Genomic DNA, 15,826 nt, shown 5'->3' with positions numbered 1-15,826 from the left:
TGCATTCTTAGAGGCTTTCCAATCAACCTCTGTGGTACATATGACAGTCTACAGTTTCGATGATACTGTTCCTTTCCCTGATGGGGACAGTGGCGAGTGGTTGCCTCTTGCCAACGGTCACCTTGGTCAGGGGGACACTGACCACTGGCAGTGCCAAACCTGGTAACAAACAGTGTCCTAGGATCTTTTCCGTCAGCAGCAATCTGTCCTGCTTGGGGGAAGAATTTTGTAGTAGGCATCCTCAGTGGTCTTGAGAGACACGTCCCCAGGAGAAACAACTCCTGACAGGCATCCTATTCATTTGCTTTCGTGGCCTTTGACTCAACCGCTGTGTCCCATCTTGTATCGTAAAGACGCAAAGGGAACTGAAGAGTGGTGCCAATAGTGGATATCACGATCTCACCCTGATGGTGTTTTCTTTCCTAACATTCAGGTGGCCGTAGGAGCACAGGACAAAGGTATGTATCCTGGAAACTGTTTCTGGCTGAGAAAAATGTTTAGATGGCGATGCAGGTGGGGCATTGTTGTTGTCTTCAGTCTGGAGAGCTACCCTAATTCCAGAGGCCTGGGAGGACTGGTGCTTGTGAGTGGGGGGGGTGGGGGGGAAGGACCTACGTCCCAGGGGAAAAACTAGGTGATATTTCTACAGTAGGAGAAAGATAACGTATTCCTTGAGTGTGGTGTGTTTTTGTGGGCATGAGTCCCGGGGTCTTTCTCTGGGTGTGTGTGTGTCACGTGATTGTGGCTGTGAATGTGTGTTGAGTGTGTTTTCTTGAGAGACACACAGACTAAGCCCCACAAAATGAGACAGACGCACTGCAAGAGAGAAAGAGAGAGAAAGATACACGTGGGTTTGCCCAGAGAGTATGCGTCACGGACACTGCCCAATGATTAATGTCTACATTCTCACACACTCCTCCTCCTACTGCACACCTCAAGGAATACTGCTGTGCATGGCTCAGCAGTCACATGTAGTCCATGCAGGTCACCGAAGCCTCAATATGCTCTGGCCCATGTTCATATCAAGGAACAGTCCCTGAGGTATAATACTTGGGCAGCACCAACATGGTGCTGACAGGTATTGTGGTCTTTCTAGGTGTCCCTGAGGAGGAAAGACGGCGGCCCCATCCTGTCCTGAGTCACCAGGCTGTTGCGGAGGTGAGCTTCCTGTCTTTCCTTGAGGAACACAAGTGCTTTCTTAGAGTCTTTGCAATCAACATCTGTTGCAAATGTGACAATGTACCGTTGAGATGATAATGTGTTTTTCCCTGTGGGGAGAAACATATTGTCACGTTCCATGCTTGTTTCCTGCCAACTGTCACCTTGGTCAGGGGGACATTTACCACTGGCAGCGCCAAACCTGGTAATAAGCAGCGTCCTAGGATCTTTTTCGGCAGCAGCACTTTTTCCTTCTGGGGGAACAGTTTTGTAGTCTGCATCCTCAGTGTTCTTTAGAGACACGTCTCCAGGAAAAACGACTTCTGACAGGCATATTATTGTTGCTTTTGTGGCCTTTGACTCAAACACTGTGTCCCATCCTGAATCCCAAAGTCACCAAGCGAACTGAAGAATGGTACACATACTGTACATCATGATCTCACCCTGATGCTGTTTTCTTTTCTACCATTCAGGTGGCCGTAGGAGCACGAGAAGAAGGTATGTGTCCTGGAACCTGTTTCTGGCTGAGGAAAATGTTTCGGATGAGGTGTAGGTGGGGCATTCTTGTTGTCTTCAGTCTGGAGAGTACCCGGATATCAGGGTCCTGGGGGGACTGGTGCTTGAGTGTGGGGGGGGGGGGAAAGACCGACATCCCAGGTGAAATCTATGTCCATGTTTCGATAGTACGAGAAAGACAATGTATTCCTTCTGTGCGGTGTGACTGTGTGCGCATGAGTCTTGGGGTTGTTCTGTATCTCTGTATGTCGCATGATTGTGAGTGTGTATGTGTGCGTGCGTGCGTGCGTGCGTGTGTGTGTGTGTGTTTTCCTGAGAGACTCAGACACAGAGAGCCAGAGCCGCACACAGAAAGAGACAGACACAGTGAAAGAGAGGGAGAGAGAGAGACAGAGATGTGGGTTTGCCCAGAGATATGGGCCACTGACATTGGACAATGACCAATATCTACAATGCAGAGTCCTGGGAGGACTGGTGCTCGAGGGTGGGGGGGAAAGACCGACGTCCCAGGTGACAAACTAGGTGATGTTTCTACATTATAAGAAAGATGCTGTATATCTTTTGTGCGGTGTAATTTTGTGTGTTGAGTCTGGGGGTTGTTCTGTGTGTGGGTGGATGTCGCGGGATCGTGACAGTGTATGTCGGCGTGTGTGTGTGTTTTCTCGAGAGACACAGAGAAAAAGCCACACAGAGAAAGAGACAGACACATTTCAAGAGAGGGTGAGAGAGAGAGAGCGACAGAGACAGACACAGACGTGGCCTTGCCCACGAGATACGTGCCACTGACACTGAAAAATGACCAAAGTCTACATTCTCAAAAATCTCTGCATACTGCACACTTCCAGGAATACTGCTGAGCGTGGCTCAGCAGTAACATTCCGTCCATGCAGTTGACAAAAGCCTCCGTATGCTCTCGCCCACGTTCATGTAAGGAACAGTCCCGGAGGTATTCTTGAGCAGCACCAAGAAGATACTGACATGTATTCTGTGTCCTCCTAGGTGTCGCTAAGGTGAAAAAGCAGCGACCCCTTCCTGAAAGCATGCAGCAGGCTGGTGCTGAGGTGAGGTCTTTCCCTGAGGAACACAATTGCATTCTTAGAGGCTTTCCAATCAACCTCTGTGGTACATATGACAGTCTACAGTTTCGATGATACTGTTCCTTTCCCTGATGGGGACAGTGGTGAGTGGTTGCCTCTTGCCAACGGTCACCTTGGTCAGGGGGACACTGACCACTGGCAGTGCCAAACCTGGTAACAAACAGTGTCCTAGGATCTTTTCCGTCAGCAGCAATCTGTCCTGCTTGGGGGAAGAATTTTGTAGTAGGCATCCTCAGTGGTCTTGAGAGACACGTCCCCAGGAGAAACAAATCCTGACAGGCATCCTATTCATTTGCTTTCGTGGCCTTTGACTCAACCGCTGTGTCCCATCTTGTATCGTAAAGACGTAAAGGGAACTGAAGAGTGGTGCCAATAGTGGATATCACGATCTCACCCTGATGGTGTTTTCTTTCCTAACATTCAGGTGGCCGTAGGAGCACAGGACAAAGGTATGTATCCTGGAAACTGTTTCTGGCTGAGAAAAATGTTTAGATGGCGATGCAGGTGGGGCATTGTTGTTGTCTTCAGTCTGGAGAGCTACCCTAATTCCAGAGGCCTGGGAGGACTGGTGCTTGTGAGTGGGGGGGGTGGGGGGGAAGGACCTACGTCCCAGGGGAAAAACTAGGTGATATTTCTACAGTAGGAGAAAGATAACGTATTCCTTGAGTGTGGTGTGTTTTTGTGGGCATGAGTCCCGGGGTGGTTCTCTGGGTGTGTGTGTGTCACTTGATTGTGGCTGTGAATGTGTGTTGAGTGTGTTTTCTTGAGAGACACACAGACTAAGCCCCACAAAATGAGACAGACGCACTGCAAGAGAGAAAGAGAGAGAAAGATACACGTGGGTTTGCCCAGAGAGTATGCGTCACGGACACTGCCCAATGATTAATGTCTACATTCTCACTCACTCCTCCTCCTACTGCACACCTCAAGGAATACTGCTGTGCATGGCTCAGCAGTCACATGTAGTCCATGCAGGTCACCGAAGCCTCAATATGCTCTGGCCCATGTTCATATCAAGGAACAGTCCCTGAGGTATACTTGGGCAGCACCAACATGGTGCTGACAGGTATTGTGGTCTTTCTAGGTGTCCCTGAGGAGGAAAGACGGCGGCCCCATCCTGTCCTGAGTCACCAGGCTGTTGCGGAGGTGAGCTTCCTGTCTTTCCTTGAGGAACACAAGTGCTTTCTTAGAGTCTTTGCAATCAACATCTGTTGCAAATGTGACAATGTACCGTTGAGATGATAATGTGTTTTTCCCTGTGGGGAGAAACATATTGTACTTTCCATGGTTGTTTCTTGCCAAATGTCACCTTGTTCAAGGCGACATTTACCACTGTCCGTGCCAAACCTGGTAACAAACAGTTTCCTAGGATATTTTTTGGCAGCAGCACTGTTTCATTTTTGGTGAAGACTTTTGTAGTCTGCATCATCAGTGTTCTTTAGAGACACATCTCCAGGAAAAACGAGTCTCTGCTGTGTCCCATCCTGTATCCCAAAGTCACCAAGAAAACTGAAGCGTGGTGCGCATACTGTATATCATGATCTCACCCTGATGTTGTTGTCTTTTCTATCATCCAGGTGTCCATAGGAACACGAGAAAAAGGTATGTGTCCTGGGAATTATTTCTTGCTGAGGACAGTGTTTCGGAGGCGTTGTAGGTGGGATATTCTTGTTGTCTTCAGCCCGGAGAGTACCCGGATATCAGGGTTTGGGGGAATGGTGCTTGAGTGTGGGGGGGAAAGACCGACTTCCCAGGTGAAATCTATTTCCATGTTTCTACAGATGAGAAAGACAATGTATTCCTTCTTTGCAGTGTGATTCTGTGTGCACGAGTCTTGGAGTTGTTCTGTATGTGTCTGTATGTCGCATGATTGTGAGTGTGTATGCGTATCTCTGTGTGTGTGTTTTCTTGAGAGACTCAGAGGCAGAGAGACAGAGCCACTCACAGAAAGAGACAGACACAGTGAAAGAGAGGGAGAGAGAGAGACAGAGAGGTGGGTTTGCCCAGAGATATAGGCCACTGACACTGGACAATGACCAACATCTACAATGCAGAGTCCTGGGAGAACTGGTGGAAAGACCGACGTCCCGGGTGACAAACTATGTGATGTTTCTACAGTACAAGAAAGGAACTGTATTCCTTGTGTGCGATGTCATTTTTTGTGTTGACTCTGTGGGTTGTTCTGTATGTGTGTGTATGTCGCGGGATCGTGACTGTGTATGTTGTGTCTGTTTGTCTGTTTTCTTGAGAGACTCAGAGACAAAGGCACATACAGAAAGAGGCAGACACATTGAGAGAGAGAGAGAGAGATTTGGGTTTGCCCATGAGATATGTGCCAGTGACACTGAAAAATGATCAAAGTCTACATTCTAAAAATCTCTGCATACCGCACACTTCAAGGAATACTGCTGAGTGTGGCTCAGCAGTAATACTCGGTCCCTACAGACAACAAAAGCCTCCGTGTGCTCTGGCCCATGTTCATGTAAGGAAGAGTCCCGGAGGTAATCTTGAGCAGCACCAAGAAGATACTGACATGTGATCCGTTTCCTTCTAGATGTCCCTAAGGTGGAAAAGCTGAGGGCCCTTCGTCAAATGAGGCAGCAGGCTTTTGCTGAGGTGAGCTTGCCTGTCTTTCCCTGAGGAACACAAGTGCTTTCTTAGAGTCTTTCCAATCACCTTCTGTTGTAAATATGGCAATGTACATTTTAGTTGGTATTGCTGCTTTCCCTGCTGGGGAGAATGGTGAGTGGGTGGCTCTTGCCATTTTTAACATTGGTCAGGGGGCATTTACCACTGGCCATGCCAAAGCTTGTAAGAAAGAGTGTTATCAGCACTTTTTCATCAGCAGCAATTTTTCCTACTTGGGTGAAGAATTTTGTACTCGGCATCCAAAGTGTTCACGAGAGACACATCCACAGGAAAAACAACTTCTGACAGGCATCCTATTCATTTGCTTTTGGGGCCCTTTGACTCAAGCACTGTGTGTCATCTGGTTTCCTAAAGTCAAGAGGAGAAGCAAAGAGCAGTGCTATGAGTGTACATCATGGTCTCACCCTGATGGTGTTTCTTTTGTCTACATTCAGGTCCTGGCAAGAGCAATGGAATGTGGTATGTATTTTGGAATCAGTCTCTTGCTGATGAAATAATCTATATGTTCAGGACGCTGGGGCATTCCTGCTAGCCTCGTTCTGGAGAGCTACCCTGACTCTAGGTTCCTTGTAGGACCAAGGCTTTAGGAGGTGGAGAAAAGACAGATTTCCCAGGGGAAAAGCTATGCCCATGTTTACAGTGTGAGAAGACAATGTATTCACTATGTGTTGTGTGTGTGCGTGTGTGTGTGTGTGTTTGTGTATGCCCGTGTGTGTATTTGAGAGAGACAGAAATGAGAGTCAGGGAACACACAGAGAACAAGACACACTCATAATAGATAGAGAGAGTGAGGTGAGAGGGAGAGAGATGTGTTTTCCCCAAGAGACATGTGCCACTGACACTGCACAAGACGAATGTTTACATTCTCAAAAAACTCCTCTTATTGCACATTTCAAGGAATAATTCTGACGGTAGCTCAGCAGTAACATTCAGTCCATGCAGGTGACCAAAGACTCAATATGCTCTGGCCCATGTTCATATCAAGCAACAGTCCATGAATTATTCTTGAGCAGCACCAACAAGGTACTGAGGTGCATTCTGTGTCCTTCTAGAAGTCCCTAAGGAGGAAACGCTGCAGGAACTTCCTGAAAGGAGACAGCAGGCTGTTGCTGAGGTGAGCTTGCCTGTTTTCCCCTGAGGAACACATGTGCTTTCTTAGATATTTCCAATCACTTCTGTTGTAAATGTGACAATGTACGTTTTAGATGATATTGTTACTTCCCTGGTGGGGAGAGTGGTGAGTGGTTGCCTCTTGCCAACTGTCACCTTGGTCAGGGGGACATTTACCACTGGCAGTGCCAAACCTGGTAAGAAACAGTGTCAAAGGATCTTTTTCCTCAGCAGCAATTTTTCCTGCTTGGTGAAGAAATGTGTAGTCGCCACCCTAGTGGTCTTGGAAGACACATCTCCAGGAAAAACAACTTCTGACAGGCATCCTATTCATTTGCTTTCGGGGACCTTTGACTCAACCACTGTGTCCCATCTTCTATCCTTGAGTCACCAAGAGAACTGAAGAGTGGTGCAAATAACGTATATCATGATCTCACCCTGATGGTGTTTTCTTTCCTAACATTCAGGTTGCTGCAGGAGTACGGGAGAAAGGTATGTATTCTGGAAAAAAATTTCCTGATGAGGAAAATGTTTAGATGGTGACGTAGGTGAGGAATTCTTGTTGTCTTCAGTCTGGAGAGTTACACTGATTCCAGAGTCCTGAGAGGACTTAGTCCAAGGTGGGGTGGTGGGGGGAAGACCGATGTCCCAGGTGAAAAACTATGTCCACGTTTCTACACTATGAGAAAGATGATGTATTCTTTGAGTGTGGAGTGATTTTGTGTGCATGAGTCTTGGGGTTGTTCTCTATGTGTCTGTGTAGCATGACTGTTAGCGTGTGTGTGTGTGTGTGTGTGTGTGTGTTTGAGAGAGTCAGAAACGAGACAGACACATTGAGAGAGAGAGACAGAGAGAGAGAGAGAGGAGAGATAGCAAGAGATGTGTCCTTCCCCAGGAGATATGTGCCACTGACACTGCACAATGGCCAATGTCTACATTCTCCAAACACTCCTCATACTGCACACTTCAAGGAATACAGCTGAGCGTGGCTCAGCAGTAACACTCAGTCCATGCAGGTAACAAAAGCCTCCATCAACTCTGGCCCATGTTCATATCAAGGAACAGTCCCTGAGTTATTCTTGAGCAGCATCAACAAGGTACTGACGTGTATTCTGTGTCCTTTTAGATGTCCCTAAGGAAGAAAAGCTGCGTGCCCTTCCTGAAAGGAAGCAGAAGGCTGGGGCTGAGGTGAGCTTGCCTGTCTTTCCCTGAGGAACACAAGTGCGTTCTTAGTGTCCTTCCAATCATCTTCTGTTGTAAATATGACAGTCTACATTTTTGATGATACTGTTACTTTCCCTGGTGGGGAGAGTGGTGAGTGGTTGCCTCTTGCCAACTGTCACCTTGGTCAGGGGACATTTACCCCGGCAGAGCCAAACCTGGTAAGAAACAGCGTCCTAGGATCTTTTTCATCGGCAACAATTTTTCCTACTTGGGTGAAGAATTTTGTACTCGGCATTCTATGTACTCATGAGAGACACATCCACAGGAAAAACAACTTCTGAAAGGTATCCTATTCATTTGCTTTTGGGGACCTTTGACCCAAGCACTGTGTGCCATCTGGTTTCCTAAAGTCAAGAGGAGAACCAAAGACTAGTGCAATGCATGTACGTCATGATCTCACCCTGATGGTGTTTCTTTCTCTACATTCAGGTCGTCGTGAGAGCGATGGAATATGGTAGGTATTTTGGCATCAGTCTCCTGCTGATGAAAATATCCATATGGTCAGGAACCTGGGGCATTCCTGCTGGCATCATTCTGCAGAGCTACCCTGACTCTAGGTTCCTTGTAGGACCAAGGCTTTAGGGTGTGGAGACAAGACAGATTTCCCAGGGGAAAACCTATTTCCATGTTTACAATGTGAGAAGGCAATGTATTCACTGTGTGGTGTGTGTGTGTTTGTGTGTGTGTGTGTGTGTGTGTGTGTGTGCGCACGCGTGTTTGAGAGAGACAGAAAATGAGGTACAGGGAAACACACAAAGAGAACGAGACACACTCATAACAGAGAGAGTGAGGTGAGAGAGAGAGAGATGTGTTTTTCCCCCAGAGATATGTGCCACTGACACCTCACAAGACGAATATCTGCATTCTCAAAAAAATCCTCATACTGCACACTTCAAGGAATAGTGCTGATGGTTTCTCAGCAGTAACATTCAGTCCATGCAGGTAACCAGAGCCTCCATATGCTCTGGCCCATGTTCATATCAAGGAAGTCCCTGAATTATTCTTCAGCAGCACCAACAAGGTACTGATGTGTATTCTGTGTCCTTCTAGGTGTCCCTAAGGAGAAAAAGCTGCGGGCCATTCCTGAAAGGAGGCAGCAGGCTGTTGCTGAGGTGAGCTTGCCTGTCTTTCCCTGACGAACACAATTGCTTTCTTAGAGCCTTTCCAATCAACTTCTGTTGTATATGTGACAATGTACATTTTAGATGATATTGTTACTTTCCCTGGTGGGGAGAGTGGTGAGTAGCTGCCTCTTACCAACTGTAACCCTGGTCAGGGGGATATTTACCACTGGCAGTGCCAAACCTGGTAAGAAAGAGTGTTATTGGATATTTTTCGTCAGCAGCAATTTTTCCTACATAGGTGAAGAATTTTGTAGTTGGCATCCTAATTGGTCTTGAGACACATCCCAGGGAAAAACAACTTCTGACAGGCATCCTATTCATTGGGTTTTGTGGCCTTTGACTCAACCATTGTGTCCCATCTTGTATCCGAAAGTCACCAAGAGAACCGAAGAGTGGTGCAAATACTGTATATCATGATCTCAGCCTGATGGTGTTTTCCTTCCTAACATTCAGGTGGCCGTAGGAGCACGGGAGAAAGGTATGTATTCTGGAAACAGTTTCTTGCTGAGGAAAATGTTTAGATGGTGATTAGGTGGGCATTCTTGTTGTCTTCAGTCTGGAGACCTACCCTGATTCCAGAGTCCTGGGAGGACTTAGTCCAAGGATGTGGGGGAAAGACCAATGTCCCAGGTGAAAAACTATGTCCATGTTTCTACACTATGAGAAAGATAATGTATTCCTTGAGTGCGGAGTGATTCTGTGTGCATGAGTCTTGGGGTTGTTCTGTTTGTGTATCTATGTCACGTGATTGTGTGTGTGTGTGTGTGTTTGCTTGAGAGACTCAGAGACAGAGAGACAGAAACACACACAGAAAGAGACAGTAACATTAAAAGAGACAGAGAGAGAGAGAGAGAGAGAGAGAGAGAGAGAGAGAGAGATGTGGGTTTGCCCAGGAAATATGTGACACTGACACTGCACAATGACCAGTATCTACATTCTCAAAAAACTCCTCCTACTGCACACTTCAAGGAATACAGCTGAGTGTGGCTCAGCAGTCACATTCAGTCTATGCAGGTCACCAAAGCCTCCGTATGCTCTGGCCCATGTTCATATCAAGCAACAGTCCTTGAGTTATTCTTGAGGAGGACCAACCAGGTACTGACGTGTATTCTGTGTCCTTCTAGGTGTCCCTAAGGAGAAAAAGCAGTGGGCCCTTCCTGGAAGGATGCAGCAGGCTGTGGCTGAGGTGAGCTTGCCTGTCTTTCCCTGAGGAACACAAGTGCTTTCTTAGAGGCTTTCCAATCAACTTCTGTTGTAAATATGACAGTCTACATTTTCGATGATACTGTTCCTTTCCCTGATGGGGACAGTGGCGAGTGGTTGCCTCTTGCCAACTGAAACCTTGGTCAGGGGGACATTTACCACTCGCAGTGGCAAACCTGGTAACAAACAGTGTCCCAGGATCTTTTTTGGCAGCAGCAACTTTTCCAGCTTGGGTGAAGAATTTTGTAGTCGCCATCCTAATTGGTCTTGGCAGATACATCCCAGGGGAAAAAAAAACTTTTTACAGGCATACTATTCATTTGCTTTTGGGGACCTTTGGCCCAAGCACTATGTGCTATTTGGTTTCCTAAAATCAAGGGGAGAACCAATGTGCAGTGCTATGAGTTTATATCATGATCTCACCCTGGTGTTGTTTCCTTTCTCTACATTCAGGTCATCAAGAGAGCAATGGAATATGGTATGTATTTTGGAATCTGTCTCCTGCTGATGAAAGAATCTATATGTTCAGGAAGCTGGGGAATTCCTGATGGCATCAGTCTGGAGAGCTACCCTGACGCCAGGGTTCTGGTAGGACAGAGGCTTGAGGGTGTGGAGAAAAGACAGATTTCCCAAGGGAAACCTATGTCCATTTTTACAGTGTGAGGAAGACAATATAATCAGTGTGTGGGGTGTGTGTGTGTGTGTGTGTGGACGCACAAGTGTGTTTGAGAGAGGCAGAACCTGAGGGACAGAGAAAGAGACAGGGAAACTTACAAAGAGAATGAGACACATGAGAGAGAGAGAGAGAGAGAGAGAGAGAGAGAGAGAGAGAGAATGAATGTGTGTTTCCCCAGGAGATATGTGCCACTGACACTGCACAATGTCTGATGTTTAGTGTCTCAGCAAACTCCTCCTACTGCAGACTTCAAAGATTATTGTTGAGTGAGGCTCAGCAGTCACATGCAGTCCACACAGGTTACCAAAACCTCCGTATGGCCTGGCCCATATTCATTTCACGGAACAGTCCCTGAGTTATTCTTGAGCAACACCAACAACGTACTGACCTGTTTTCTGTGTCCTTTTAGGTGTCCCTGTGGAGAAAAAGCTGCAGTCCGTTACAGTAAGGAGGCAAAAGACTGTTGCAGAGGTGAGCTTGCCTGTTGTTCCCTGAGGCATACGAGTGCTTTCTTAGTGTCTTTCCAATCAACTTCTGTTGTAAATATGATAATGTACATTTTAGATGATACTGTTACTTTCCCTGGTGGGGAGAGTGGGGAGTGCTTGCCTCTTGCCAACTGTAACCTTGGTCACAGGGACATTGACCACTGGCAGTGCCAAGCATGGTAAGAAACAGTGTCCTAGGACTTTTTCATCAGCAGCAATTTGTCCTGCTTGGTGAAGAAATGTGTAGTCTCCATCCTAGTGGTCTTGGGAAACACATCTCCAGGAAAAACAACTTCTGACAGGCATCTTATTCATTTGCTTTTGGGGACCTTTGACCCAAGCACTGTGTCCCATCTGGTTTCCTAAAGTCAGGGGAGAATGAAAGAGCAGTGAAAAGAGTGTACATCATGATCTCACCCTGATGGTGTTTCTTTTCTCTACATTCAGGTCACCGCAAGAGCTATGGAATATGGTAGGAATCTTGGAATCACTCTCCTGCTGATGAAAATATCTATATGGTCAGGAACCTGGGGCATTCCTGCTGGCATCAGTCTGGAGAGCTACCCTGACTCTAGGTTCCTTGTAGGACTGAGGCTTTAGGGTGTGGAGAAAAGACAGATTTCCCAGGGGAAAACTTATGTCCATGTTTACAGTGTGAGGAAGACAATGTATTCAGTTTGTGGTGTGTGTGTGTGTGTGTGTGTGTGTGTGTGTGTGTGTACGTACGCAGGTGTGTGTTTGAGAGAGACAGAAAATGAGGGACAGAAAAAGAGACAGGGAAAATCACAAGAATAATGAGACACAATCATTCCTGAGAGAGAGAGAGAGAAGTGAGAGCGAGAGAAATGTGTGTTTCCCCAGGAGATATGTGCCACTGACTCTGCACAATGGCCAATGTCTACTGTTAAAAAAAAAAAAAACTCTTCACACTGCACACTTCAAGGATTATTGCTGAGGATGGCTAATAAGTCCCATTCAGTCCATGCAGGTAACCAAAGCCTCCATATTCTCTGGACCATGTTCATATCAAGGAACGGTCCCTGAAGTATTCCTGTGCAACACCAACAATGTAGTGATGTGTTTCTGTGTCTTTCTAGGTGTCTCAAAGGAGGAAAACCTGCGGTCTGTTGCAGTAAGGAGGCAAAAGACTGTTGCAGAGGTGAGCTTGCCTGTCGTTCCCTGAGGCATACAAGTGCTTTCTTAGTGTCTTTCCAATCAACTTCTGTTGTAAATATGATAATGTACATTTTAGATGATATTGTTACTTTCCCTGGTGGGGAGAGTGGGGAGTGCTTGCCTCTTGCCAACTGTAACCTTGGTCACGGGGACATTGACCACTGGCAGTGCCAAGCATGGTAAGAAACAGTGGCAAAGGATCTTTTTCGTTAGCAGCAATATTCCCTCCTTGGGGGAAGAATTTTGTACTCTGCATCTTAAGTGTTCTTTAGACACATCCCCAGGGAAAACAACATCATACAGGCATCTTATTCATTTGCTTTTGTGGCCTTTGACTCAACCACTGTGTCCCAACTTGTATCCTAAAGTCACGAAGAGAACTCAAGAGTGGTGCAAATACTGTATATCGTGATCTCACCCTGATGGTGTTTTCTTTCCTAACATTCAGGTGGCCATAGGAGCACGAGAAGAAGGTACGTATTCTGGAAACAGTTTCTTGCTGAGGAAAACGTTTAGATGTTGATGTAGGTGGGGCATTCTTGTTGTGTTCAATCTGGAGAGCCACCTGATTCCAGAGACCTGGGACGTCTTAGGCCAAGTGTGGGGGGGTGTGACCGAAGTCCTAGGTGAAAAACTATGTCCATGTTTCCACAGTAGGAGAAAGAGAATGTATTCCTTGATTGCAGAGTGATGCTCTGTGCATGAGTCTTGGTGTTGTTCTGTATGTGTCTGTATGCAGTGTAACTGTGAGTGTGTACGTGTGTGTGTGTGTGCATGCGTGTGTTTACTTGAGAGCCTCACAGACAGAGAGACAGAGGCACACACAGAAAGAGACAGACATATTGAAAAAAGTGAGAGAGAGAGAGATGTGAGTTTTCCCAGGTGATATGTGCCACTGACACTGCACAATGGCCAATGTCAACTTTCTCCAAAAGCTCCTCATAGTGCACACTTCAAGAAATACAGCTGAGCGTGGTCAGCAGTGACATTCAGTCCATGCAGGCAACCAAAGCCTCCATATGCTGTGGTGCATTTTCTTATCAAGGATCAGTCCCTGCGGTATTCTTGAGCATTACCGACAACATACTGACATATATTCTGTATGCTTCTAGGTGTCCCTGAGGAGGAAAATGTGTGGGCCGTTCCTGTCAGGAGACACCAAGGTGTTGCTGAGGTGAACTTGCCTGTCTTTGCCTATGGAAGACACATTGTGTATCTCCAGTCATATTCGGTGACATAGGACTATGTACATTTTACATGATAGCATTCAATTCTGTGGTAGGGAGATTGGTGAGTGGTTGTCTCTTGCCAACTGTAACTTGATCAAGAGGACATTAACCACTGGCAATACCAATCCTGCTAAGAAACAGTGTCATACGATCTTTTCCTGAGTAGGAATATTTCCTGCTTGGGTGAGGAATTTTGTAGTTGGCACCCTAAATGGTCTTCAGAGACACATCCCCAGGAAAAAACAACTTCAGATAGGCATCCTATTCATTTGTTTTTGGGGACCTTTGACTCAAGCACTGTGTGCATCTGGTTTCCTAAAGTCCAGAGGAGAACCAAAGACCAGTGCAATGCATGTTCATCATGATCTGACCCTGATGGTGTTTCTTTTCTCTACAATCAGGTGGCAACGGGAGCAACGGAATATGGTATGTACTTTGGAATCAGTCCCCTGCTGATGAAATAATCTATGTGGTCAGAAAGTTGGGATATGCCTGCTGGCATCAGTCTGGAGAGCTACGCTGACTCCAGGTTCCCTGTAGGACAGAGGCTTGAGGGTGAGAAGAAAAGACAGGTTTCCCAGGGAAAAACCTGTGTCCATGTTTACAGTGTGAGGAAGACAATGTATTCACTGTGTGTGTGTGTGTGTGTGAGTGCATGTATGTTTGAGTCAGACAGAAACTCAGGGACAGGGAAGGAGACAGGGAAACACACAAAGAGAAAGAGACACACACATTCATTAGAGAGATGGAGAGAGAGACAGAGAGAGAGGAGAGACAGTGAGAGGTGTGCCCTTCCCTAGGAGATATGTGCCACTGACACTGCACAATAACCAATGTCGACATTCTCAAAAAACTCCTCAAACTGCACACTTCAAGAAATACTGCTGAGCGTGGCTCAGAAGCAACCTTCAGTCCATGCAGGTAACAAAAGCCTCCATACGCTCTGGCCCATGTTCATATCACGGAACAGTCCCTGAGTTTTCTTGAGCAGCACCAACAATGTACTGACGTGTGTTCTGTGTCCTTCTAGGTGTCCCTGAGGAGGAAAAGATGTGGGCCGTTCCTGTCAGGAGGCAGCAGGATGTTGCTGAGGTGAGCTTGCCTGTCTTTCCCTGAGGAACACAAGTCATTTCTTAGTGTCTTTCCAATCAACATCTGTTGTAAATCGGACAATGTACTTTTTAGATGATATTGTTACTTTCCGGGGTGTGGAGTGTGGAGTATGGGTGTCTCTTGCCAAATGTAACCTTGGCAGGGGGACATTCACCACTGGCAGTGCTAAACCTGGTCATAAACAGTGTCAAAGGATCTTTTTCGTCAGCAGCAATTTTTCCTGCTTGGGTGAGGAATTTTGTAGTCAGCATCCTCAGTGGTCTTCAGAGACACATCCCCAGGAAACAACAACTTCTGACGAGCATGCTATTCATTTGCTACCGGGGACCTTTGACTCAAGCACTGTGTGCCATCTGGTTCCTAAAGTCCAGAGGAGAATGAAAGCCCAGTGCAATGAGAGTTCATCATGATCTGACCCTGATGGTGTTTCTTTTCTCTACAATCAGGTGGCCACGGGAGCAACGAAATATGGTATGTATTTTGGAATCAGTCCCCTGCTGATGAAATAATCAATGTGGTCAGGAAGTTGGGATATTCCTGCTGGCATCAGTCTGGAGAGCTACCCTGACTGTAGGTTCCCTCTAGGACAGAGGCTTGAGGGTGTGGAGAAAAGATAGATTTCCCAGGGGAAAACCTGTGTCCATGTTTACAGTGTGAGGAAGGCAATGTATTCACTGTGGGTGTGTGGGTGTGTATGTGTGTTTGTGTGTGTGTGTATGTTTGACTCAGACAGAAACTGAGAGACAGGGAAGGAGACAGGGAAACACACCAAGAGAAAGAGACACACACATTCATTAGAGACACGGAGAGAGAGACAGAGAGAGGAGAGACCGCGAGAGATGTGTCTTGCCCCAGGAGATATGTGCCACTGACACTGCACAATGACCAACGTCTATATTCTGAAAAAACCCCTCCTACTGTACATTTCAATGATTATTGCTGAGTGTGGCTCAGCAGTAACCTTCAGTCCATGCAGGTAAGGAAATCCGCCGTATGCTCTGCCCATGTTCCTATCAAGGAAAAGTCCCTGAGCTTTCTCGAGCAGTACTAACAATGTACTCAT

At 46.6% G+C, this 15,826-nt stretch overlaps 2 protein-coding genes across 13 annotated transcripts in view; one reads left to right on the top strand and one right to left on the bottom strand.

The window, feature by feature from the left end:
- The window catches only part of LOC123585334 (piwi-like protein 3), a 76,409-nt gene that overhangs the window by 43,980 nt on the left and 16,603 nt on the right, over positions 1-15,826 (bottom strand). The window lies entirely within an intron of this gene.
- LOC123585326 (titin-like) overlaps positions 1-15,826 on the top strand; it is a 63,997-nt gene that overhangs the window by 38,235 nt on the left and 9,936 nt on the right. For 5 of the 8 annotated variants that reach the window (XM_045453355.1, XM_045453352.1, XM_045453351.1 and 2 more), the window contains 17 exons: positions 434-458; positions 1,097-1,158; positions 1,632-1,656; positions 5,326-5,387; positions 5,855-5,879; positions 6,473-6,534; positions 6,998-7,022; positions 7,657-7,718; positions 9,332-9,356; positions 10,003-10,064; positions 10,535-10,559; positions 11,167-11,228; positions 12,870-12,894; positions 13,534-13,595; positions 14,052-14,076; positions 14,681-14,742; positions 15,210-15,234. In XM_045453355.1, the coding sequence (XP_045309311.1) occupies positions 434-458; positions 1,097-1,158; positions 1,632-1,656; positions 5,326-5,387; positions 5,855-5,879; positions 6,473-6,534; positions 6,998-7,022; positions 7,657-7,718; positions 9,332-9,356; positions 10,003-10,064; positions 10,535-10,559; positions 11,167-11,228; positions 12,870-12,894; positions 13,534-13,595; positions 14,052-14,076; positions 14,681-14,742; positions 15,210-15,234 (721 nt within the window). Of the gene's footprint in view, positions 1-433; positions 459-1,096; positions 1,159-1,631; positions 1,657-3,195; positions 3,221-3,855; positions 3,918-5,325; positions 5,388-5,854; positions 5,880-6,472; positions 6,535-6,997; positions 7,023-7,656; positions 7,719-9,331; positions 9,357-10,002; positions 10,065-10,534; positions 10,560-11,166; positions 11,229-12,869; positions 12,895-13,533; positions 13,596-14,051; positions 14,077-14,680; positions 14,743-15,209; positions 15,235-15,826 lie in introns of all 8 variants that reach the window. The other 3 variants (XM_045453357.1, XM_045453358.1, XM_045453359.1) reach the window with 3 other exon arrangements.

The sequence above is a fragment of the Leopardus geoffroyi genome, chromosome C3 (assembly GCF_018350155.1).
Source record: "Leopardus geoffroyi isolate Oge1 chromosome C3, O.geoffroyi_Oge1_pat1.0, whole genome shotgun sequence".
Lineage (NCBI taxonomy): Eukaryota > Metazoa > Chordata > Mammalia > Carnivora > Felidae > Leopardus > Leopardus geoffroyi.
This window is presented reverse-complemented; position numbering and strand designations above follow the sequence as displayed.